Source organism: Mya arenaria, chromosome 7, assembly GCF_026914265.1.
Source record: "Mya arenaria isolate MELC-2E11 chromosome 7, ASM2691426v1".
In the NCBI taxonomy this organism is placed as follows: domain Eukaryota; kingdom Metazoa; phylum Mollusca; class Bivalvia; order Myida; family Myidae; genus Mya; species Mya arenaria.
The window spans coordinates 26,790,761-26,815,557 of NC_069128.1; the positions used below are offsets into that span (position 1 = coordinate 26,790,761).

At 35.5% G+C, this 24,797-nt stretch overlaps 2 protein-coding genes and 1 long non-coding RNA gene across 8 annotated transcripts in view; 2 read left to right on the forward strand and 1 right to left on the reverse strand.

Moving 5' to 3' along the window:
• LOC128240818 (uncharacterized) overlaps positions 1–24,797 on the forward strand; it is a 52,234-nt gene that overhangs the window by 21,514 nt on the left and 5,923 nt on the right. The gene's annotated exons all lie outside the window — the stretch shown is intronic.
• On the forward strand, positions 8–3,258 carry LOC128240815 (uncharacterized). Its single transcript, XM_052957719.1, has 5 exons — positions 8–166; positions 815–952; positions 1,222–1,370; positions 1,827–1,933; positions 2,355–3,258. Exons 1-5 carry the CDS (start codon positions 45–47, stop codon positions 3,234–3,236), a joined length of 1,398 nt encoding a protein of 465 aa, XP_052813679.1. The 5' UTR covers positions 8–44; the 3' UTR covers positions 3,237–3,258.
• On the reverse strand, positions 3,254–24,577 carry LOC128240814 (uncharacterized). 3 transcript variants are annotated; one of them, XM_052957718.1, is made up of 8 exons: positions 24,366–24,577; positions 7,115–7,218; positions 6,671–6,790; positions 6,338–6,414; positions 5,671–5,938; positions 5,364–5,503; positions 4,581–4,778; positions 3,254–3,938 (listed from the first exon to the last, which is right to left on the reverse strand). In XM_052957718.1, exons 1-8 carry the CDS (start codon positions 24,537–24,539, stop codon positions 3,718–3,720), a joined length of 1,302 nt encoding a protein of 433 aa, XP_052813678.1. In that variant the 5' UTR covers positions 24,540–24,577; the 3' UTR covers positions 3,254–3,717. The 3 variants fall into 3 exon arrangements, 1 of the variants encoding a protein (XP_052813678.1); XR_008262309.1 differs by lacking the exons at positions 3,254–3,938; positions 4,581–4,778; positions 5,364–5,503; ... (1 more) ...; positions 6,338–6,414; positions 24,366–24,577 and adding an exon at positions 15,389–15,485 and having other exon boundaries at positions 7,154–15,106; XR_008262308.1 differs by lacking the exons at positions 3,254–3,938; positions 4,581–4,778; positions 5,364–5,503; ... (1 more) ...; positions 6,338–6,414; positions 24,366–24,577 and adding an exon at positions 15,389–15,485 and having other exon boundaries at positions 6,747–6,790; positions 7,115–15,106.

Below are 24,797 nucleotides of genomic sequence, written 5' to 3' on the forward strand. Positions count from 1 at the left end.
CTTTCACTTTCGGTTTCGGACTTCCGGGTACATCACCGCCATTTATGAAAATGGTGTATTGTTATGCTTTTGGCTGTACGCATCGCACAGGGGGCAGACAGGCTTGTGGACTCTACAGGTTTCCGACTAATGACAAGGACAGAAAGAAATGGATTGACAGATGCAGGTAATTGCAACATTTTAGTCTACAAATACTAATTGTGACTAAATAATGTTCATTTTGTCAGTCGATCAGACGATGTTGCTGACATAAATGACCTTTGCTATTTATCACTGTTCATCAACAGTTGAATTTAAGATACACGATATGTTGTGTACTTTTTCCATGCTGATTCACCAATGGTGTGAATACTACGAGATAACGAAGGTAAAACTAATTAAACAGAACCGTCGTCTATCTATTATATCATTACCCCACCCATCTCAATTAAAGAGACACGTTCATATATTTGTAATGTACAGTATGGTGGCAAGATTTTATAAATTTTCATTGAAAAGTACATTTTGTTACTTGATTCAGTTACTTTACTTAATTGTATTAACAAACATTAAAAAGTTACTGACAGAAGTGAGATACCCAATTGTACCTAAATGTGTATGGCATAAACTCCACACGTCATGTACTGTATTGATGTAGTGACAGTACTGGTTGAGTTGTATAACCTGAGCAGTTTATGTCTTACTATTGTATATCTACATATTTAAATAATTGTTCTTACAAGTACGCCTTATCACTGTTTAAATGTTCAACTGCTTGGATTGTCCCAGTATTTTCAATAGTATGATTATAAACGTATTCATGACAATATTTCAGACGGGCAGACAGGCCATATAACAGCAACGACCGGATATGTAGCTGTCATTTTGTTGATGGGAAGAAGGAGAATGGTCCAACCATCTTCAGCTTCAGTAAAGATGTTGGCAGCTTTCCAGACCTGCCAACCCCAACAAGGTAAATTTAATGAATATGTTGTGTTTTAAAACTTTTCACAGCTTATGCTAGATAGAACTTCCTCGTACGATAATAACACTATTTGTTGTCCAATATCCTTATAAAATCATAGTCACTGTGATTAATATCACAATCATAATGTGCTCTTTAGTAGTTTCAGTATGATTAAAATAATTAGACTACAGTTACTAAACTGCAACAAGGTCTGTAATTGTTATTTGAAATGATATTTATACATTTTCTTTCTTTATTTATTTATTTTTATCCAGACGTAAAAAACGCAAGGTGGAAGAGGCTGTGGAACCAGAAATTGACGTCCCTGATACAGCCACTGGCAGCAACCATGACCATAGCTACATAAAGCAGCCATTGTCAGAAATGGATGATATGGAAGGTTCTACAGCGTGTTCAAAATCTGGTATATTTTTTAGTATTCATACAAAAATGATAGACACAAAAAAGAACGCGGTCAATCCAGAGATCAAACCAAAGATCCCCTTGCAATACAGATGCTCTTACAAACTGAGCTAACTGAGCTCAATAAGTTTCATACTCTCTGACCAGTACTATGTGCTGAACCATTTGAACATACATGAAGACAAACTTATTTTTGCTGAATATATTATTTCATGTGAAATGTCACAACAAAAGTCAAAGATCAATTCCTGCATTGTTTTACTTCTATGTTGCCCTTTACTTTGTCCACCATTTACAAGTATATTTTAATGAATTTGTTTTATAAGAATGTTCCAATTTGTAATTAATATTCGTTTTTCTTATTTCTTGCCATTCCAGGGGCATATTGGACAAAAAACATTTTACTCCCAGGTGTCATAGGCAGTTTTAGTTACTTTTGTCATACAAAATGTTTCAGTTCCACAGCTGGAGGAGCAGATTGCAGAGTTAGAGAATGAAATCAAAACTCTTAAACTGTCGAAACCAAGACTGACGCTGCAAGATATAATTCATGATACAGATAAAGTAAGTTTGTTTACTTCCAGAGGATTTGTTCAGTGACATATTGAATTTATTTAATCAAGTGAACATCTAAAGTAATATTTTCACAAGTGAAAATGGGAAATGTTTGTGTTGACAATATGAATTAAGATTGATATCTCGATGAAACAAAACAATTGTTTTTATCATATGGTCAAAAGGACATTTACCAAGTGATAAATATATACATAGTATGAATACATATATTGCCTTTAAAGTACTTAAAATACCTCTTATTGTCAAAACAATTGTGTTGTTTACATTGGTGATAAGCATTTTCACTTTATGACAGATACTCAGATTTCATATATTGATATGTCTACTGAATGCACAAGATCATTTATCGTAACATAATATACAACAGTCGCGTGGAATTAACTGACAGTATTGTTTCACTGTTTTGCAGATGCTGTTGTACACGTCATTCCCAACAGATGTTTTTCAAGTACTGGCGAGCATGGTTCAGAGGATGGCCCCATTCAACTATTATGCTGGTTGGACAGTCACATGCTTTAGCATTCAGGATCAACTTCGGATGGCTTTGATGAAACTAAGGTTGAATTGTAAGGACCTAGATTTAGCTGTCCGGTTCAATACCAGCAGGGCAACTGTGTCTAACGTTATAAACACCTACATATCTGTATTGCATGAAATACTACATGATGGTGTTTTAAAGGCAGTAGGAATTCCAAGCCAGCTGAAATGCAAAGGCTCCATGCCAAAATCATTTGAAGATTTCACCTCTGCTAGAATCGCTATGGATGCTACAGAAATCATACAAGATGTGCCATCAGATATGAACAGTCAGTCGCTGTCTTACAGCAGCTGCAAAAGCAGACACACTGTGAAGGCTGTAACCTGTGTTGCTCCAAATGGTGCACTTGTTTACAGTTCAGATTTATACCCAGGTTCCACATCCGATGCTGCAATTGTCGAACATTGTCATGTTCTAGACCAGCTTCAGCCTGGAGATCTAATTCTAGCAAACAAAGGATTTAATATATTTGATAAACTTCCAGCTGGTGTTTCATTAAATATTCCACCATTTTTATCCAGTAAAGGACATTTTACTAAGGAAGAGGCTGAATTGTGTTTCAAAATAGGAAGAAGTAGAATCCATGTTGAAAGAGCAAACGAAAGAATAAAAAATTATGATATTTTAAATCATATTCCTGCTCAGAATAATAGACATTTGTCAACCAAAATATTTCAACTATGTTGCTGTTTGGTTAACCTTCAGGCACCATTATTGAAGGAAATTGCTGATAAATATGAGATTTTGGAGTGAAACAGTAAACAACTAAATTAAAAGATCTTTCTTTTACTTCAGTTTGTGTCCTGTGCATGATAATCAAACACCACCTGTATGAAATTTAAAAAAAACGGTATTATATTTATGACAAACAAATATAACACACCAAATTTCTGTGCATAAGGTCAAATTTAAAACGAGAATTGAGGTCAATTGTGCATACGCCATGTGATCCAGCTTTTTTTATATAAAAAGAGTTTCTGTAATGATCGCAGGACTTCCCTTTTGTTTAAAATAATTGATTCAATTAACAAATTTTCAAACTTTAAAATAGTTTTCAAAGATGACAGAAGTTTGTTAAAGCAGTGTTTGATAGTTAACATTGAATGTGATACAGACTACTAAATCTTTTATAATGGCAGTGTCAAACTCTGACAATGGTCCATTTTCAGTGTCAGCTATTACATTAGTACATTCATCATTTTCATGAAGAAAATAAACTCAATAAAGTATATCTTCATTTAAGAGATGGTAAAAATGTCAACATGTAAAAATCAATCATAGAAGACATATTAATTGCCCAAGAATTGTCTTTTAATATTCTAACAATTTGCATGTCTTTCGTTGTCCAAACAACCAAATCACAACACCGAGTGCCAGTAATATGAAGCTGTCCCTGAATTTGGTGCCAGTAGTCATGTGAGCGTTTCAAGCACATCCTGCCATCTGGTGATAGGTCTGGAAAAAAAACAAAGTCGTCTTTTGATCATGTCTTATGAACAAAAAATGCTTGTTTCATTTTCATTTAAAATGATCACTTAAAGCTGCACTCTCACAGACTGACAGTTTTGACCTCTATTTTGGTCTCAGAATCAGCTGATTTTGGAATCCATGCCTTCAATTCAGTCATAAGATGTAACTCACTACAGAACAGATCTCAATTGGATGGAAAACTGCCGAAAATTTCATTTCTCTTCGAGCAATTTTAATGCTTTTAGCCATAGTATATTAATTTTGAAAACGTAAATATGAAAACTGCGATCAGCTCTTTTGGCAGCAGTCTTACATCACTCGTTTCCTGGCATTTATGCAAAAATTGGCTCATTCCAAGACAAAACTAAAATAATTCAAAAAATCAATCTGTGACAGAGCAGCTTTAAGTTAAATAAATAATAGTAGTTGATAGTTAACTGAAACATAATGGTATAAGCAAGCAGCATCAACATATTCCATCAAGCGATAAGATAAATCAAGTTTACAGTTTGTGATATGTGTTTACAGTTTATGTCCACCTTTTTCTGTGTCAACAATCCAGAGATAAAATTATTATTTTTCACTTATATTGAAAATCATCTTATAGAATAAAATGAGTGAAAATACCTAGGTAGAAGTCTTTGTTTGAATGGCATGCCTCCGTAATAGTCATGTCCTTGGCAGAGAAAGGGCACTTCACCTCGATGATGTCTGGTGACATTACTGGCTGTTCCTTATCTTGGAGGTGAACGCGGCCACAATAATCTCCTTGAACAAACCCGTCAGGTGAAGCCCCAAGGATGTCTGATTCATGAAGCCAAATGCCTGTACAATATTAGATACACGTAAACAGTCATCAGCTACAATATGGTTTAACGACACTGGTCAATTAATGAATGTACCCATACTGGGGCTCAAATCACAAACCTCTTGATAACAAGGTTGATGCATTACACAGAGAGCTAAATCTCTACTTGTTTATTTATCAGCAAGTTACAAATATTTCACTTCAATACTTTACAATCAAACATTCTCGGCAATAATACATAGGCTAGTGATTCTTGAATATAGCAAACACCATTTACAGTATTATAATCATTTTCATCTCAATACAAATGTAATATACATAAAGGTCAATGAAAAGTGGTGGGAACTTAAAATGTACATTGACATGAGCTTTGTAACACAGAAGAAGATGAATCCAATTTTGAAATTAAATATTCATATCACATTATCATTTGTGCATTATGTAATATATTAACATGCAGTAACTGGTTGATGTCATTAGGTACCAAATCACATTAAAATGTACAAAACTTTATGGTACCTTTCAGCATTAAGCATTTTCAATAATAAGTATCATTGGATATTTTTCATGAATCAGAAAAAAAAGACATTTAAAATATTTACCAGTTTGTACCAATGTCACCCCTCCAGTTCTGCAATATGCATCTAACCCATTTTTCTCTTGAGTTATTCCCCACTGGATAGGCGCCCTCTTCTGAAGATTGTAGGCGCTCAGTAGCCGTTTCTTCAGGGATGCACATAATCTGTAAATACATTATCTTACTAAAGTGACATCACACATGTTATTAACAGTTGTATATAACTGAATACAAAGTATATTGCTATCATAATGCTTGGATAAAAGGGAAAAATAATAATAAAGATAGTTTTACAAGAGACATATTGCTTAGTTTATCATCCATAGCTTTACCGATTGCGTTTGGAAGCAGCAATTATTTGTCCAAAGTTGGAGGCAGTGAATCGGAGCTTTCTGGCGGCTGCCCAAAGGGAGTTTTCCCTCTGCCCGGTTGTCATGAAGGCTATCTGGGTTATCTTTTCCTGGGACAGAACAAGTGATCGCCTAAAATATGTGCGTGGATCTTGTGATGAAAGGTATCCTGGGCTTAATAACACATCTTCAATCAGTGGTAATGGAAGTTGTGGCGGCTTGGGTTCCTCCAACAGAATCCAGTGTAAAGCTACAAGTAGATAGTAAATAATAAATTTCATTAATTAAAGGAAAATTGCAAAAGTTAACTATTACATAAATAACATGCATACAATGCACAATCGTGTGAATAGGTTTACATCATTATTTTACAAGATCCTTGTTTATCAATATTAATTTAATTATTATACTAAACATTATTATTTTGTCATTTGCAATTTCAGAATTTGTCATTTGCAATTTTAGAAATTTTTATCAAAGTTCAGACCAAATATTTTGAATGCAGAACATTTTTTATCAGAAGAAACAAATGAAAGTATCAAATTATGGTAAAAAATAAAAATGACAACGTCAATGAACAGACATATTATTCAATCCCAACTGTAAAACAGTAACAAAAATCAACATTTAACTCCAACAATTTCGCAACCTGTGAAACGCCCTAACTGTCCTAGGCAGTTATATAGAAATGATATGTCGTCTGCTGTGACAGTCCTCTTAAGAGCCCTGGATAAAAATATTTTTCAACAGACATCGATCCAGACTTCAAGCTTTTACCAGACCAAAGATTTTTTTTGTCAACTTGGTTCTTTGCTGTTGTAAATTAGGCAAGTTTTTTACCAGTCGTGCTCAAATCATACCAAACATGACTGATGGGTCAGGCAGTATCTGCAAATCGTGGTATTTAATCTTAATTGTTCTAGTTAATCAATAAAATTTATGTTAGCATTTCATATTAATAATGTAATTATAATATTTTTACCTGTACTCTTGTTGCCTTGGGGGATATAAGTCAGTCATTGTAACTGTAGTCTTTGGAGGTGCTGACTTCGGATGTTTGAGCCAACTGCATTTTATATCTGTTTTGCTAGCTCTCTTGTACCTGCAAACAAATGTACAAATGATGACCACATTTGAACAACATTTAAGAAGCAGTTATTTTACTATTGGAGACATATTATTGTACTTCAAAATGATAAATCACTGCTATGATTTCCGTTAAACAGTAAAAATGTATTTTTAGTCTCAACTAGTAATGTTCATATAGCCTTAGAGTAAAATAATCTGTATTTGTCCCAGCTATAGCAAATAATAATATCATTGAAAGTTAAGAGCTTTTTATGTGTACATATGGATATTTCGGATAAAAATTTAATTATATTCAAAATATATATCACAACTGGACAAAAGTGATTAAAATATTTACCCAAACAACAAGACTGCTGCTACATGTTTGCATTTATACTCAGCCATAGGGCATTGGCAACGTGTAGACTGCACTGCACCATTGTTTTCTTGCTCTAGGAATATCTGGGGGAAAAACACAGAAGAGCCTACTATAAATGTAATACATACTATATATTTAGCATTACTAAATGAAAACAGTGAAAACCAAAAAATAAAGTCTACAAATTTACAAAAAAAAGTGAGCTTTGCAACCATAACATCAAGTAAAATATAAATCATTAGGATACATGTACAACATTATACATGTTTTATCCACAGGGGGCAGAGGCAACTTTTTTTTAAGTTTTCCTAGCCTATATATTTTTATATATATATATATAATTATATATATATATATATATATATATATATATATATATATATATATATATATATATATATATATATATGTATATTATTTTTTATACATTAGAGAGAGAGAGTGAGGGAGAGCGAGATTATATACATTTACTCTCTATATATACATATTGGATAGGAAAGCTTACAAATAGTTTGCTTCTGCCCCCTGTGGTTTTGTCTGTCATCTGTCAAATATGTTTTCATCTATATATAAATATGTCGATGAACAATAAAAAAATAAATATTTGATAAATACACAATATTTTATAGATACATAAGGGTAATCATATATATACATGAATGGACAGGTGTACTTCACCCACAAACTCAACGTTTTCAACCCTAAGATGGACAGAAGAGAAGATATGTAATACATCACTATCGGTCGGTGGAATTACCGAAATCCCGAAAATCCCCGTAAATACCGAAAATCCCTTCCATTCTCTGGGGTATATAGCGTTTTCTTTAATACGCCCGGATTTACTACTTTATTGTGTTCGAATGTTGTATGCCGTAATTGTTGGAGGTTGGAGAGGGGTGGGGAAGCCTGATGAGGCTGGGGGTGGGGGTCGTGGTGACTAAAACCCGGGACCCCCTTTCATTTTCAAAAGTTCGTACAAAAGAAGAGTATGCGAGGAGGTTCTTACGCCGTTCCTTCAAAACTGCATTGTGTTTTAGTGGGTTATATGCTGTATATCTTGGTGGTTGGAGAGGGGTGGGGGAGTCGGAGTAGTTGGGGTGGGGCAGGGAGTGATTAAACCCCGGGAACCCCATTCATATTTCTAAGTACATACACAAGAGTATGCAGTATGGTTTAAAACTGTATTGTGTTTAAGTGGGTTGTATGTCGTGGTTGAGGTTGGTTGGAGAGTGGTGGGGGAGTCGGAGGAGGGGGTGATGGCTACGAAGAAGTCTCAAATACTACTTTCACATATCTCAAATGACGATTATAAAAAATATCAAGACGAATTAAGCAAGACATTTATAACAACAGTCAGGGAGTTTAAAATACATACATTGTTGTGAACGTCCAAGCATCTAAGGCCAAACAGGACCTGAATTTACGGTAGAAAGGAAACCAAAAGCCTCGTGGTATAATTTACCAGAAACTCCAAAAAACTGTGCCGAATAGCGAAGGTTACACACAACTAAATTAAAAGAATCAGCATACTCCCCACCTGTTATTATCAAATAACACTATTCACATAAAAAATCATCATATTTGACATAATTCTTAACAAGATCACTTCGTTTTAATGACTGATACATTTTCTGCAATGTACGCCCTTCAGGAATGGGAGTACAATGTAGAAAATGCTCCAATAAACGTTTAACAGGCAATAATGACGTCTTATAAAAGTATAACAGTCAAAATGAAAAATGAATAATGATGAATAACACATTCTATAATGAATTCCTAATAAGTTGAATGCAATTACTTAAAAAAGGACTGGACTGTTAGGCTCTTAGAGAAACATTTAGAATAATCTATATATGTTAACTATATAAACATTGAAATTTACTTAAGACTGCCAGTATTTTACCAAATTATTCTTTAACATCTTAAAGCATTTCTTAATGCTGTATTCACACAGACAACCAAAATCTAAGAGATGTTGCAAATAATTACAACAAAAACAAAACTGACAGTTCACTGTAAATTAGATAAGACTATCTAAATCCTGAGGAAATACTGGAATCTTAACTTCCTACCAAGTGCACCACATCAACAACTGGTCTGGTATAAAATACCTTGCTGCCTTCCCTAATAACACAAACCTCGACCTTGCGAATTCTACCATCCACACTTGGGAAAACCCGTGTGACTCTACCCATAGGCCAACAGTGGCGAGCAACCTCAACATCTTTTAACAAAACAACATCACCAATTTTCAACTGAGTTTGCTCCTGATTCCACTTGCGCCTTTCCTGTAATGTTTGCAGATATTCTCGCCTCCATCGAAGCCAAAACTGACTAGCCAAATACTGAACTTGTTTCCATCCAGCTCGATACAAGTCCTTAATGTCAATAGTGCCAAGTGGCGGTTGATCACACTCCAACTTTTGGGTTAACAAAGCAGAAGGACTCAGTACATCTGGTACATCTGAATCACTGGACACAGGAACAATTGGGCGGGAATTGATAATGGCCGACACCTCTGCCATCAATGTAGTAAGCACGTCATGAGTCAATGTTTTCACATTTAACATCATAGCTTCCAATACTCTACGAGCAACACCAATCAATCTCTCCCATGCCCCTCCCATATGAGAACTATGGGGACTGTTAAACATCCAAATTGTCCCTGACTTTCGCAAGAAGCTCTGAGTAGGCTCATCTTCAACATTTATTGCATCTGCTTGAATGTTATCAATAGCACCAACAAAGTTAGTGCCCCTATCGGAACGGAAAACTTTGACTTTACCACGTACAGATACAAATCTCCGCAGGGCATTTGTGAATGCAGAATAAGACATATCTTCAATGACTTCTATGTGAACAGCTCTTATGGTTAAACATGTAAACAATACAGCCCAACGTTTTGAGGCTGCCTGTCCCCCTCTGGTTCGCCTTGTGACAATTTCCCAAGGGCCGAAGACATCTACTCCAACATGACTAAATGGGGAAGCCTGTTCTAATCTATCAATGGGTAAGTCTGACATTTTCTGAGTGGCAAAATGACCTCTAAGCTTTTTGCAAACCACACAGTTGTGAATAACACTGGCTACTAAACGTTTAGCTCCAACAACCCAAAATCCAGCAGATCTCAAAGCCCCCTCAGTAAAGAGTCTACCCTGATGAAAAACAGAGATATGGTAATGTCGTACCAACAGAAGTGACACTGGATGCTTCCGAGGTAAGATAATGGGATGTTTCTCTGCTGTAGGCAGTTCACTCCTGCCAAGACGTCCCCCAACATGTAACAAACCATCACTATGCAATACTGGGTCAAGAGACAGAAGACTACTGTCTTTATTGAGCCTCTGGTTCTCTGAAAGAAGCTTTACCTCCTTAGCAAACACCTCACGCTGAACAGTTTGCAGAACCCAAAACCTTGCCCCTTGTTGACAAGCCACATCTTTTGAGTCTGAACAGATATGCCAACCTTTACATGGCAAGTTCTTGTGATAAGATACTGCTATATGCCTAAGATTTGACACTGCACGGATCAAACTTTGCCAAGTCGAGAACCGTTGAAACATGCTACTGCTAGATTTCTGATCTACGACATTAGTCGCTCTTACTAAGACCTCTTTGCGCACTTCTTGGTCTTCCTCAGGGCTCACAAGAGGAAAGTGCTCCAAGTTTGAAACAGTCTCATGCAACAAAAACTGAGGACCAGTTAACCAAGAACTTTCACTCAATTGTGTGACACTTGCTCCTCTACTTCCAATGTCAGCTGGGTTCTTCTCAGATGGAACAAAGTTCCATTGCTCAGGCTTGCTTACATTAATGATCTTCTGGACCCTGTTGCTAACATAAGTATAGAACCTCTTAGACCGGTTACAAATGTAGCCAAGAACAACTTTGCTATCAGAATAGAACTTTACTTCATCAAATTGTACTCCTAAATTGTCTGACACACATTGAAACAATTCAACGGCTAAAACAGCTCCGCATAGCTCTAACCTAGGAATAGTATGACCTTTCTCGGGTGCAAGTTTGCTCTTCCCAACAACAAACCCGACGTGTTTCTCTCCCTTTATAGTGTACCCTTGCACGTAAACAACAGCAGAAATGCCATTAACAGATGCATCTGAAAATAGATGCAATTCTACCCTATCCATCTGGCTAAGTGAAGCATCGAAATAACTCCTCGAGATGTTGAGGATCTCCAAATCATGAAGTCTTTGTCTCCATCTTTCCCATTTCACTGCAATATCCTCTGGCACACAGTCATCCCAATCTACCTTACTAGACATCAACTCTCTAAGAATTAACCTTCCATCAAGTACAACAGGGGCCAGGAAACCTAGAGGGTCAAAAATGCTATTGATTGTGGACAATATACCTCTCTTTGTGACGGGTTGAACCAACAGATCAGCTTTGAAAACAAATTTATCTAAACTGATGTTCCAGACAATACCTAAACTACGCTGACTAGGCAAATCCTCCCGGTCAAGATCTATTTCTTTCAAGTCTTTTGACAAATCTTCTGGTGGAAAACTTTTCATGACTTCAGGAACATTGGAAGCAATCTTGTGAAGGCGTAACCTACTTTTGCTCAAATCTGACTGAGTTCTCAAGAGTAAATCTACAGCGCCCTCTACTGTGGACTTTGACGTCAGACCATCATCAACGTAGAAATCCTGAGACACAAAGCTTTGAACATCTTGATCAGATTTCTCCACTGACTTGCGGAGACCGTATGTCGCTATAGCAGGTGAAGGACTATTTCCAAAAACATGCTTACACATGCGATACTCAACTAAGGGGTTTAAAGGGTTGTTATCTTTGTACCATAGAAACCGCAGAAGATTTCTGTCTTTCTGGTGAACACTGAAAGAGTAGAACATTTGCTCAATATCCCCAATCGCAGCAACTTTGTCCTTTCTGAAACGCATCAACACCCCTTGCAAGTTATTTACAAAGTCAGGACCTTGCAAAAGAACCGAGTTTAAAGACAAACCTTCAAACACTACCGAGGAGTCAAACACAACTCGAACCTGACCAGGTTTTCTGGGATGGTACACTCCGAAAATAGGCAAATTCTTCAGTTGGACTCAAAACTGGTGCTCTCTCTGCATGACCATTGCTGAGTAATTTGCCCATGAAATCAAAGAAATGCTCTTTCTTAATAGGATTTTTCTCAAGGCTCTTGGAAAGAGTGTTGGCTCGTTTGAGTGCTTGCGCCCTGTTATTAGGTAGCCGTGGACGCAAAGGACGCAAAGGAAGGGGTGCAACCCAACTACCATCAGGACTTTTCTGAAACTGACTATCCATAACACGAAGGAACTCTCTATCATCAACTGACAGAGATATCTTGTCATCATTTGGGGTTTTGACAAAGATGGGATCTTGGACAGAAGCCGAGAAACAATCACATGCTTTAAACAAGGAAGTTCGACCATCATTGAGAATGTAAGTCTTGTTAACATTGACAATATCTTGGGCATGAATCTGTCTTAAGCACAACTCCCCAATAACAACCCATCCCAGACCCACACATTGTGCAAATGGTGCCCCCGGAGGACCAACAACCTGATCAATAGCATGATGAGCCTCAGTCACGTCTCTACCTATCAGCAAGAGAATGTTAGCATTCTGGTCAAATTCAGGTAAACAATCAGCAATATTACATAAATGCTTATGGTAACGTGCATGCTTTGGTGTACAAATCTCAGTCTTATCACTTGGAATTTTTGAACATTCAATCAGTGAAGGCAAATTGTAACGTACAGTTCCATCTAGCGACTCAACCACACAGTGGTCAGCCCGACGACCTAAGGCCATGACAGTACCTCCACATGATTTAAGCATATATTCATGACTTTTACTTCTGATACCTAACAAAGAAAAGAGTTCTGGTTTCACCAAAGACCTATTGCTCTGTTCATCTAAAATAGCATAACATTTTATGACATTGCTAGGATTTTCAACAGTGTACATATTTACTAAAACAATTTTAGCACATGATTTTCCAGAGTCATTGCCACAAATCTCTGTACAAGAACTAACAACAGTTGTTCTTCCGCTGTCTTCCTCCCCACCATGATGGATGGCTGTTCCTTGTGAATCTGGAGCCCTCTTGTAGCTATCTGACGTTGCTGTATGCATAGCCCCACAATGATATCTACTTGAACAAACACTACACTTTATTTGGCTCTGGCAATCACGAGCCATATGCTTATCAGACAAACACTTAAAACACAACTTATTCTCTCTTAGCACATTTCTTTTCTCTTGGAAAGATTTACATTTAAATACTCTACAATTCTCTAAAGAGTGATTTGTTTTATGAATTGGACATCTCACTTCAACGGTGGTTTTTCTTGTAGAAACAAAGATTTTCCTCTCGTTCACATTGGAGGTCGTACTTTTCTGAGCATCATAGTTGAAACTTGGGTCGTTACGTATTTGACTTTGGTCGTGTACAAACTGGGCACAAATTTGGAATGGAGGAAATGGCACACTGTGTTTCCTCTTGTAGTCAGTAGCACGTCCAGTCCACTTTTCTTGAAGGTTGTGCGGTAACTTACATATGATTGGGTTAACCCCTACAGCGGAATCAAAGTAAGACAATGTTGAAGAGTATTTTGGGTCTTCTTTTAGTCCCTCAATTTCAGAAAGAATGTCTGACAGTTCATATAATTTCGAGGGATCTTTTGTTGTTATTTTCGGAAACTGTTCCAACTTTTTCATTGTTGCATGATAGATACTCTCTGGCGATCCAAATCGTTCATCCATCCGGCTCCATATTTTTTGAAGACCATCAACTGGGTTGTTTATTTAAGCTGTTTTCAAAGAGACTGCTTGTTTCTTTGAAGAATAGCCAAGCCATTTGATCATCAGATCTATTTCTTCTTCTGGAGAAGCACCTATGTCTGTACACACAGCCTTGAATGTACATTTCCATGATGGATATGTCTCTGGTTGTTCATTAAATTGAGAAAGTCTGGATGTTAGTATATCTTTCTTCAGTAAGAACTTTGTAAAGTCACTTGTAGATGGAGAATGTTTTTCGGGTGGGGGTACAAATTCACGTGCTAACGCATCTAGTGGTTGTTTTATAGACTGCTGAACAAACTCAGCTGTTCTCTCTTGCGGATCTGAACTAGGTAAACCACCAAACTCTGTAATGTCATCTTCAAAGTCAGCTTCTGCCAAAGCCACCTCTTTCTTATCTTCAAGAAGTTTAATGTCAATATCGAGATTTACTTTTTTGGCGTAAAGCGCCTGCAGCACGAATTTTTTCTTGCTCCTCAAGTTGAGCTTTCTTTCTCTCTAGCTCTGCTGCTTGTTCTGCAAAGGCAACTTTGGTTTTGGCAACCTGTAATCTAAGATGACTAGACTTGGTTGATACACGACTTCTTGATCCAACTGATGAGGTTTCGTACTTCAGTGTCCTTAATTTATCAAGAAAATCATTGGTCACTTGTCTATTATTTGACGCTGTTTCTATAACAGTTTTTAACAATACTTCACTCTCTGGTGTTCTCAGTTGGTTCAAGAATCTCTGAAATTCTGTTGCGACGGCATCAAATTTACTAAATTGTTCAATTACTTTGGTTTTGATAGTTTTAACTTGTATTTTATCACATTCAGAACCCAACTTATCACTTTCTTCAAATATTCTAGTAAGAGGGTCCCACTCATTTTTAAGTCTTGACTCAAGTATCTGTATTCTTTCCTCGTAGTTAGCCATAGCTTTGGCAGTCAATTTTCTTGATCGCTTTTCCGTCATGAACAGAACGGATGACAAATCTTGCTCGTTTAGATGACGTGTAGAAAAACAATTTTTTACTGTACTGCCTCATATATATGCTGAATATACTCGCAGCAAGTATTAACCATTTCCCAAGGTGGAAAATATAAAACGAGAGGTGGATTAACTTCGTTTATTCCAGTCTTGGTGAACACATGTATGTTTGTGTGTGTGCGTGGTAAAAACTGTAAATATACAAATAGAATGTATCACTAGAATGTCAACATTAAATTACATATAGTTTTGCCTTTCATGATAAATGTATACTTAACATCTCAATGAAGATATAACGTCTTAAGTACAATCCATATCACTAAAGAGATTAAATCTAACAAATAAACATTTTTCTAATGATACGAAAGTTTTGAGTACGAATGCTTTCGACAGAAAAATGACGATTATAAAAAATATCAAGACGAATTAAGCAAGACATTTATAACAACAGTCAGGGAGTTTAAAATACATACATTGTTGTGAACGTCCAAGCATCTAAGGCCAAACAGGACCTGAATTTACGGTAGAAAGGAAACCAAAAGCCTCGTGGTATAATTTACCAGAAACTCCAAAAAAACTGTGCCGAATAGCGAAGGTTACACACAACTAAATTAAAAGAATCAGCATATGGTGGGTGGGGTGGGGTGTGGAAGTCGGACGAGGGGGATGGCTAAATCCCGGGAAGTCCTTTTAATTTCATAAATGTTAATGTTTTAACGACTAGTTCAATATCACATTTTATTGTGTTTGATTGCTATTCGTATTTTAAGTATATCGTATATTGAATGTTTTAAAGGTGTATTATTTGTTATTGATATTTCCTGTAATAAGTTATCCGTTTATTTCGTTGTAAAGCGCCTTTGAACGTGTGGTCAAAAATGGTGCTGTATAAGTTAATCGATAAATAATAATTGTGTATTGTGAACAAGTTGTGTGTCGAGAAAGGTGAATAATTGGTATCAAGCGGGAGTTGATTATATTCAAAGTCAAAGTCAAACACGGTTTATTCTCTCATACCATAAACATGGCAAATGAGGTCATATACAAAACATATATACATGGCGGCAGATATAATGTAAATTTCTAACTGCAATTCATATGATACCCAATACGAGTATCGGACGGTCATTCACATGAAGCCAGAAAACATTATAGTCAAATCACAATGAATAAGGTTGTATCAATAGTAGAAATATTACCTTTGAATCACTTGTACATAAGAAAAAGAATATCTAACAATTGTGTGCCTAATTTATACAATTGTTCTTATGTGTATCATAACGATTTGTATGTGTCTCAACTGTTATGTGGAATCGCTTGGTATGTTTCATTGCACAATCTCGCGAAGAAAGAATCACTGTACCTAAATAAGAATCATCAACATATTTTAACATTGTCATGACAATGATAGGAAAGTGTATTTAATGAATAAAGGCTTAATATAAGATTTAATATCATAAAGCATACTATTTAAATTCATACATGAAATATTCGTCTCAATATCGATATGGACATGTCATTGTGAGATATTGGTCCATGTCTGATACCTATCAGTAATGACACCCCGCTGTGACAGATTCTTATCGTGCGGTCAGTACTTGGAACCATGCTGTTACTGATGACTATAATACGATATGTATTGAACCCCAATGGCGGTCAGGTTTAAAACGGGATGCTCCTGTGAACCAGAAATTAAATCTTGTATTTACACAAAGGAGTATTTAAAGATTAACTTTAAATATTGACTTATATTTATAATAGTTTTGTTCATCCTCACCTGATGTGAATATTTTTTTGAATGTATTTATGATTCTATTTCATATTATATATAACCTATGTCATACCATGTGTTTGTTTATTTATTATTCATTTGTGGTTAAGAAGATGATGTACGTTGTACAAGTCTTAATAAAATATCTGTTCTGTTCTATTTACACGAAGGTAACAAGTAAGAGTACGCGGTGTATGAGAGAAACATCTGAAGTCGGAATATTTATTTCTTAATGCAATGCAGTTCAAGAGTACATTGCACGTCAGCGTTTCTATTTATATATATATATATATATATATATATATATATATATATATATATATATATATATATATATATATATATATATATATATATATATATATATATGTATGTTTTATCAATTATATTCGTATTGTTCTTGGTATAATAATAGTACAATATAGATTTAGTGAATACATTATAGGAAAAGCGTTGTAAGCAATTGCTTTTAAAAAGAAAGGCGAGGAATATTTGGGGAATAGTTGAAAGCGAATATGGATTTTAAAATTGGCTAATTAAAGTCGGAACACCTTGAGGACGTGATATGTTAAATTTCACGTGTTTGGTAAAAAGGTGTGAATTCGCAGTACCTAATGAAAGCGCTTGTTGATATATCAAAGTTAGAACCGTGTAATGAGTGTTTGTAGCAGAATTAACACCTTGGCATGGCTTGAGCACAATCGTCAGATTGTCAGTATATATAAAGGTGTGTTCAAATATATTGCATGTATGTTGTGTTCACTCTTGTTAATGCCCAAGGCAAATAACACAAGTTAAGGCCCCTCACGCAATGTCGCTGATCAAACAATTCACCTTGAAAACATGGTTGCTCAAAATCATCCATTTGTTCATTCGGTCATTCATAGCTCCAATAAGAGTCCCTCAATCATACTGTACACTGACGACCAAATGCAGGATTTAGGAACTTTTGTTGTTCTGGCCAGACTGTCCTTGGCATTGACAAGACATTCAATTTCTGCGACATGCACGTTACTGTTACTTGTTTTAAGCAGTTGTCAGTGGCACGAACTTCATCCAGTGAGCATCCAATCTTCCTTGGCCCTATGTTCATTCATGACAACAGCGACTTTGCATGCTATTGCGACTTTCTTAACCACATCAAGGTCAAATTGGACTGTAACCTCGATAGGCTGTTAATAGGTTCAGATGATGAGCGTTCGTTGGTCAACATGACATGTTACAGGCATATTTTCCTCGCGTTTCGCTTTCGAGTCTTTGAGGTACGCATGAAGTAACAACTGTACTTAAAAAATGAAAAAAGGGTGCTTATGTTTTCAGCGATGTAACGGAAAAAAACGATGATGATATTTTCTCCGATTCGACCACGGACTAGGAATTAGGCCGAGGCACATTGAATACGTACTCAAGTGGAACCACACATGTAAACATTGTCACGTGGAACATTGGTGGACTAAAGAAATATAATGATAAAATTAGTGTAAAGCGGTTTTTAAGTTCATTTGATATCATTTGTTTATGTGAAACATGGAGCATGATAACAGGCAAATTCGATAGTTTTTTAGATTCATATTTTCATTTTGATAGTGTTAGATGTATGATAGGTAATGCTAAACGTAATAGCGGGGGAATAAGTGTATTTATTAAGCATTCTCTGTATACATTGAACATATTCAAACGCTTATTTAAGCATTTTAAAGATTGTGTTGTTTTACATGTCAACTTATCGTCATTATATCAATGTAATAATATTATTATGTATTTCGCATATGTTTCGCCAGAGGGTTCCACATATAACGATAGGAAAACTGATAAAAATGGCATATTACAGTTGTTTGAGCATTTCGAAATTATTAGACACGATTATGCAGATACTTTATTATTATTGTCAGGTGACTTTAATTCTCGTACTAAAGACTTCTTAGATTTTATACCCAATGATAATCTTAACTATGTATTTGGCGATGTAGAATATGAGGGGAGTTATTTTGAAATGCCACGAAACAATAAGGATATGATTCGGGGGAATAATTTTGGAAAAACACTAGTTAATTTTTGCTGCATTTTTGACGTTAATATTCTAAATGGTAGATTCCCGAGCGATTTAAATGGAGAATTTACATGTTTTTCAAATGATGGTGTCAGTACAGTCGATTATATGATAGCTTCCTCGGACCTTTTTCAATATATTACAGATTTTAAAGTGTTAAATGCAGATGATTCTGATCATTTTCCAATCTCATGTGTGTTAAACCTGAAGTCCAAGGAATTATCGCAAACTACGGTTATGACTGATAGCATAAATGCGACTAATGATAGATACAAGTGGCAAAATAATTTGTGTGATACCTTTATAGAAAACATACGTAACTTACTGCATGCTCGTAATGCTCTTATTTTACATTCAATTGACGATGATATAAATCAATGCATAGAAGTACTGACAAAAATATACTATGATGCTGGAAATTGTATGAAAAGCAAAATTAAATATGTGTCAGACCAACCTCCATGGTGGGACGAAGAATGCTATCAACTTAAACAATTAAAAAACACTGTCCTACGTGCATTTCGTCATTCTAATAGTATTAATGACCTTAAAATATATAAAGATAAGCGCAACGCGTTTAAAAACTGTTGCTGTGTGAAGCAATACGATTATCAATGTAAAAATTAGTAAACAGTGCAAACCCAACATCATTTTGGAAGCAATTGAAACTTGGTACAAAGAAATCGAAAGCTGTGTCTAGTATTGCTGCCAATGACTGGCACGATTATTTCAGAAGCCTTCTCTATGATGAAAATGCAGTATTGGTTGATCCGAATAGTGAAAATATTCATGATTTTATAGACGAAAGTGCTAGCACACTTAATGATCCTTTTACTTTATCGGAGGTAGAATCATCTATTTCCAAACTAGTAAATAAACAAAAGTTGTGGGTTAGATGGAATTCCGTCTGAATTTCATAAATATACATGTTCTGATATAGGACCTTTTTTCTTGTTATTATTCAATAAGATTTTGTCAACAGGAGTGTTTCCACAATCTTGGGGACAAAGTATAATATGCCCTGTTCATAAATCTGGGTCAAATACTGTACCAGGAAACTACCGTGGTATATCAATTACAAATACCATGTATAAGATATTTTCTGGTGTTGTAAATAAAAGACTTTATAATTGGGCTGAGCAAAATAACAAGATTGATGAATGTCAAGCTGGGTTTCGTCGAAATTATTCCACGGTTGATAATATATTTTGTTTACAAGCTATGGTTCAGAAATACCTTTCAAAAAAAAGAGGACGCTTTTACTGTTTATATGTTGACTTCCGTAAAGCTTTTGATAAAATTAACCACGTAAAACTATTTCATTCACTTCAAAATTTAGGTGTATATGGTAATTTTTTAAGAGTCTTGAAATCTATGTACTTTAACCTTAATTCATGTGTGAGAACAAATGGTGGGGTAACTAATTCGTTTCCCTGTAATATCGGTACGAGGCAAGGAGATAAATCAAGTTCGACAATCTTTATCCTCTTTATAAATGAGTTATCTGCTCTTTTAAGAGAGAAGTGTGGGTCTGGCATTTTCATCACCAACGATATACCAGAAATAATATGTTTAATGTTCGCAGATGACATTGCAAATTGCGCCGAAACAACATTAAAACTACAGCAGCAGCTCAATACGATAGATGAATTTTGTCTTAATTCCGGTATGCAGGTGAACCTTGAGAAAACAGAAATTATTGTATTTAGAAATGGTGGACCTCTAAGGAGCTATGAAAAATGGCAGTTTTGTGAACTTAACGTTAAAACTACTTCAGTTTATAAGTATATGGGACTTCTTTTTACCCCACAATTGTCTTGGACATCAGCTAAAGAAAAGTTGTCGGCTCAGGCACAAAAATCTATATTTGCAATTAAACATTATCAAAAGCCCTTCGGTTATTTCCCAACCAAAGAACTTTTTAAGATATTTGATACCATGATTAACCCTATTTTATGTTATGGTTCTCAAATTTGGGGATATGAGTTTAGTCCAAGTATTGAGTCTGTACATAATGACTTTTGCAGGAAGCACCTTTGAGTAAATAAGACTACGAACACCTGCATGGTTCTTGGAGAATGTGGTAGATTACCATTGTGTACATCATATTTTTCTAATTGTATGAGATATTTTTGTAAATTACTAAGAATGACCAATACTGGATATCCGAAACAATGCCATTTAATGCTTAAATCTCTTGATGAAGTTGGACGAACTTGCTGGGTAACAAATATTATAAACATGTTGTTTACATATGGATTTGGATATATTTGGATAACTCAAGACGTTGGAAGTGTTAACGTTTTTTTTTAACAATCTTTAAACAGAGAATTATTGATTGTTATAACCAAAACTGGTAATCTGTAAATAATTCTGGTCGCTGTTCTCATTACAAAAACTTTAAAACACTGTTGAATGTTGAAAGATACCTATCAGTAGCTATACCGTTTAAGCACAAGATAGCACTTTCAATATTTCGATGTTCAAACCATAAATTGAGAATAGAAACTGGTAGGCATCAAAACATACCAAAAGATGATCGTATATGTACTTTTTGTTATGATAACGAACATTTATCTGTTTTAGATTGTGAATATCATGCATTTTTTGTCTGTAGAAAGAATGACAATATAAGAAGACAATATTTGTTTAATTGGTACTCTGCTGGTATAGATTTAAATGACTTTTATAGCCTTATGAAAACAAATAATTATGGGACTCTAAGTAAGTTGTCTTTCTATGTATATCATCTTCTTTTAGAAATTAAAAATTAAAAGGATATACTCATGTTTGGATATATGCTGAAATTCCTTTTCTTGACACAACTCGTATATTGTTTGTTTTATTATGTATGTCACGTATTTTGGGCCGGTGGCCTTTGAGTACTTAATAAATTTCTTGACTTGACTTGACTTGACTTGTTTTCAGTTTATGTCCCCCTTTAGGGAAAGCTGAGACATATGCATTGACGTGACATTCAACAGTACTGCCAACAATGTCACACCATTATACCTATCTTTCTAGCCATGTGTTCTTTGTATGCTTTGATTGATAATTGACAGTCATTATACAACTGTTTTGTCAACTCAGTTTTACATCTTGTACATATGTTTTATTTATTTTGTTTTATACACTGAATGTTCAGGCTATCATGTGTATTTAACTTCTATTATTATACATGCTTTACATTTGCCACAACCCTTGCGCGTTAGTGCTACATTGCTGCTGAAGAAAGCCATTACATAGCTCTCTTACGTGGACTTAAAACATTGCATTTCTGTATGATTACGAACCCATTTAAATGCTGGTGTGCCTTTATGTGAATAGTTCTAAAACGGGATATTAAGGTTTATAGAAAAATGTTTGTGAGCTAGATAGGTCTATATAACAAACAAGGTACAGTTCACGAGTACTGTCATAGGGGCTAGACGGTTGTTAATTACCTTTAATTCGAACATATCACTTTACGGTCATTCCCGTGAATGTTTCGGCAACCTAACTGTTTTCGCAGAATAGGATGATTATTTCAAAATAAGTATCGATTTCTTTCGGGATTAATTGATGAATATTTTTAACATTGCATAAGCAGTCCGTCTTAAAATAATACGAAATGAAAGTCCATAAGGGAGGGAGGTTATTTTCAATTAGACCAATTTTTTATGATTTTTTTGAAGATGCTGTTGCATTTCAATGTTCTCTGAAGCTGTAGTACGTAACAAATTAGGAATGTGTTGAAACTTCTTCAACTAAACGAGGGTAAGTTTTGGGGGTGGGGGATGGGCCATGACGAGAGCGCCTCCTCGTGGTGTGGCCTGGATATGGCACGGTGAATGAACAATCTGTTTTTCATCTAAATTAGAAAAAAATATATATAATACAAATCTTTGGTCCAATTCAAGTCCACATTCATCCTGCCATAACTGAACGCTCTCATATGGTCGAAAATTAGCAATATCTATGGGTAAATGGCCTGTCCTTACTATGTCATATGGCCCTCAGTGGTGTATTATATTAAATTTCTTTAATATCGCAAACACTGACGTGCAACGTACTCTTGAACTGCATTAGACTAAGAAATAAATATTCAGACTTCCGATGTTTCTTTCATACACCGCGTACTCTTACTTGTTACCTCCATGTAAATACAAGATTTAATTTCTGGTTCACAGGAGCATTTCGTTTTGAACCAGAACGCCATTGATTGGGGTTCAATACACATCGTATTAAAGTCATCAGTGACAGCATGGTTCCAGGTACCGACCGCATGATAAGAATCTGTCACAGCGGGGTGTCATTACTGATAGATAACAGACATGGACCAATATCTCACAATGACATGTCCATATCGATATTGAGACGAGTATTGCATGTAAGTATTTAAACGGTATGCTTTACGATATAAAATATTAGATTATGCCTTTATTCATTAATAACACATTCCTATCATGACCAATGTTAATATGATGTTGATGATTCGTATTTAGGTGCAGTGATGGTATTTATGTGAAATTGTACAATTTGCATTTCTTTCTTCGCGAGATTGTGCAATGAAACATACCAAGCGATTCCACATAACAGTTAAGACACATACAATTCGTTATGATACACATAAGGACAATTGTATAATCAACTCCCGCTTGATACCAGTTATTCACCTTTCTCGACACACAACTTGATCACAATACACAATTAATTATTATTTATCGATTAACTTATACAGCACCATTTCTATATACACGTTCAAAGGCGCTTTCAACAATATAAACTGATAACTAATTACAAGCAATATCAATACAAAAGCTATTAAACAATCAATGTACGACATATTAAAAATCAGAAAATCAATAAAAAAATATAATGTGATATCAATTGAATTACTAGTTTGAAGTTAAAACATTAAATATCAATATCTACGATAACAAAATAACTCCAGCCCATGTAAAGTACACAACTTCTGTGTATCTTTATTACCGTCTGCTGTCTTATCAGAACACACATTTAAGTGTCTTGCTGTGCGGTGTCATCCAATACAGTACAATTTTCATAAACGAAACTGAATGAATAAATCTTGTTATCATACTTCGTTGGTTTTGATTACGTTTAAGTCACCCCAACACCCCTCCACCGACTCCCCTTCCCCTCTCTACAACCAACTATGGCATACAAGCGATGACACTAATAATAAGTAATTACTCCCGGCGTACAAACCACCTCGCACACTCGATGTAAAATGAAAGGGGGTCCCGGGTTTTCGTCACCACGACCCCCACCCCCACCCTCCCCAGGCTTCCTCACCCCTCTCCAACCTCCAACAATTACGGCATACAACATTCGAACACAATAAAGTAGTAAATCCGGGCGTATTAAAGAAAACGCTAAATACCTCAGAGAATGGAAGGGATTTTCGGTATTTACGGGGATTTTCGTGATTTCGGTAATTCCACCGACCCCATCACTATAGTCATCAATAAATACTTGTTATTATTTAAAACGTAGTTCTCCACATATTTTTGTTTGAAAGTAACAGTTCCGGGATATTAACCAAGGCAGCAGGCACTATGAACCGGATTGAATCGATTTTTTGTTGACTGTACAGTAATGCGTAATACACAAAATGATGTTTTTTTACCTGGACAGAATACGACGTATCTCTCATGGATGCCTGAACATTTGCCTGTATCACTCTCAGTTCATCGATGGAAAATCGTAATACTCTCCCGCTTTCTACCGCTGCTTCACTTTTTCTTGTAAGCTTCACATGACCGTCGACGTATCTCGACCAGTACAAAATTGACAGCGCCATGCTGTAGTTTGTTTGTACCCGGAAGTGCAAACTCTCGTTAATTCTCGGAGGTCACATGACGTGACTTACATGCCCTATTCCAATCTTCATCAATCTTGGTTAGAACGTTCAATTTGATAAAATCTTAGACAGCATCAAAACTGTATAATTATTTTATATATGTATTTTTTTACATTTTAATCAAAACAGTATAACAGTATTGAATGTAAATATTTGTAAATTAATCAATGTATGCTTATTACAAAGAATGGCCAATTG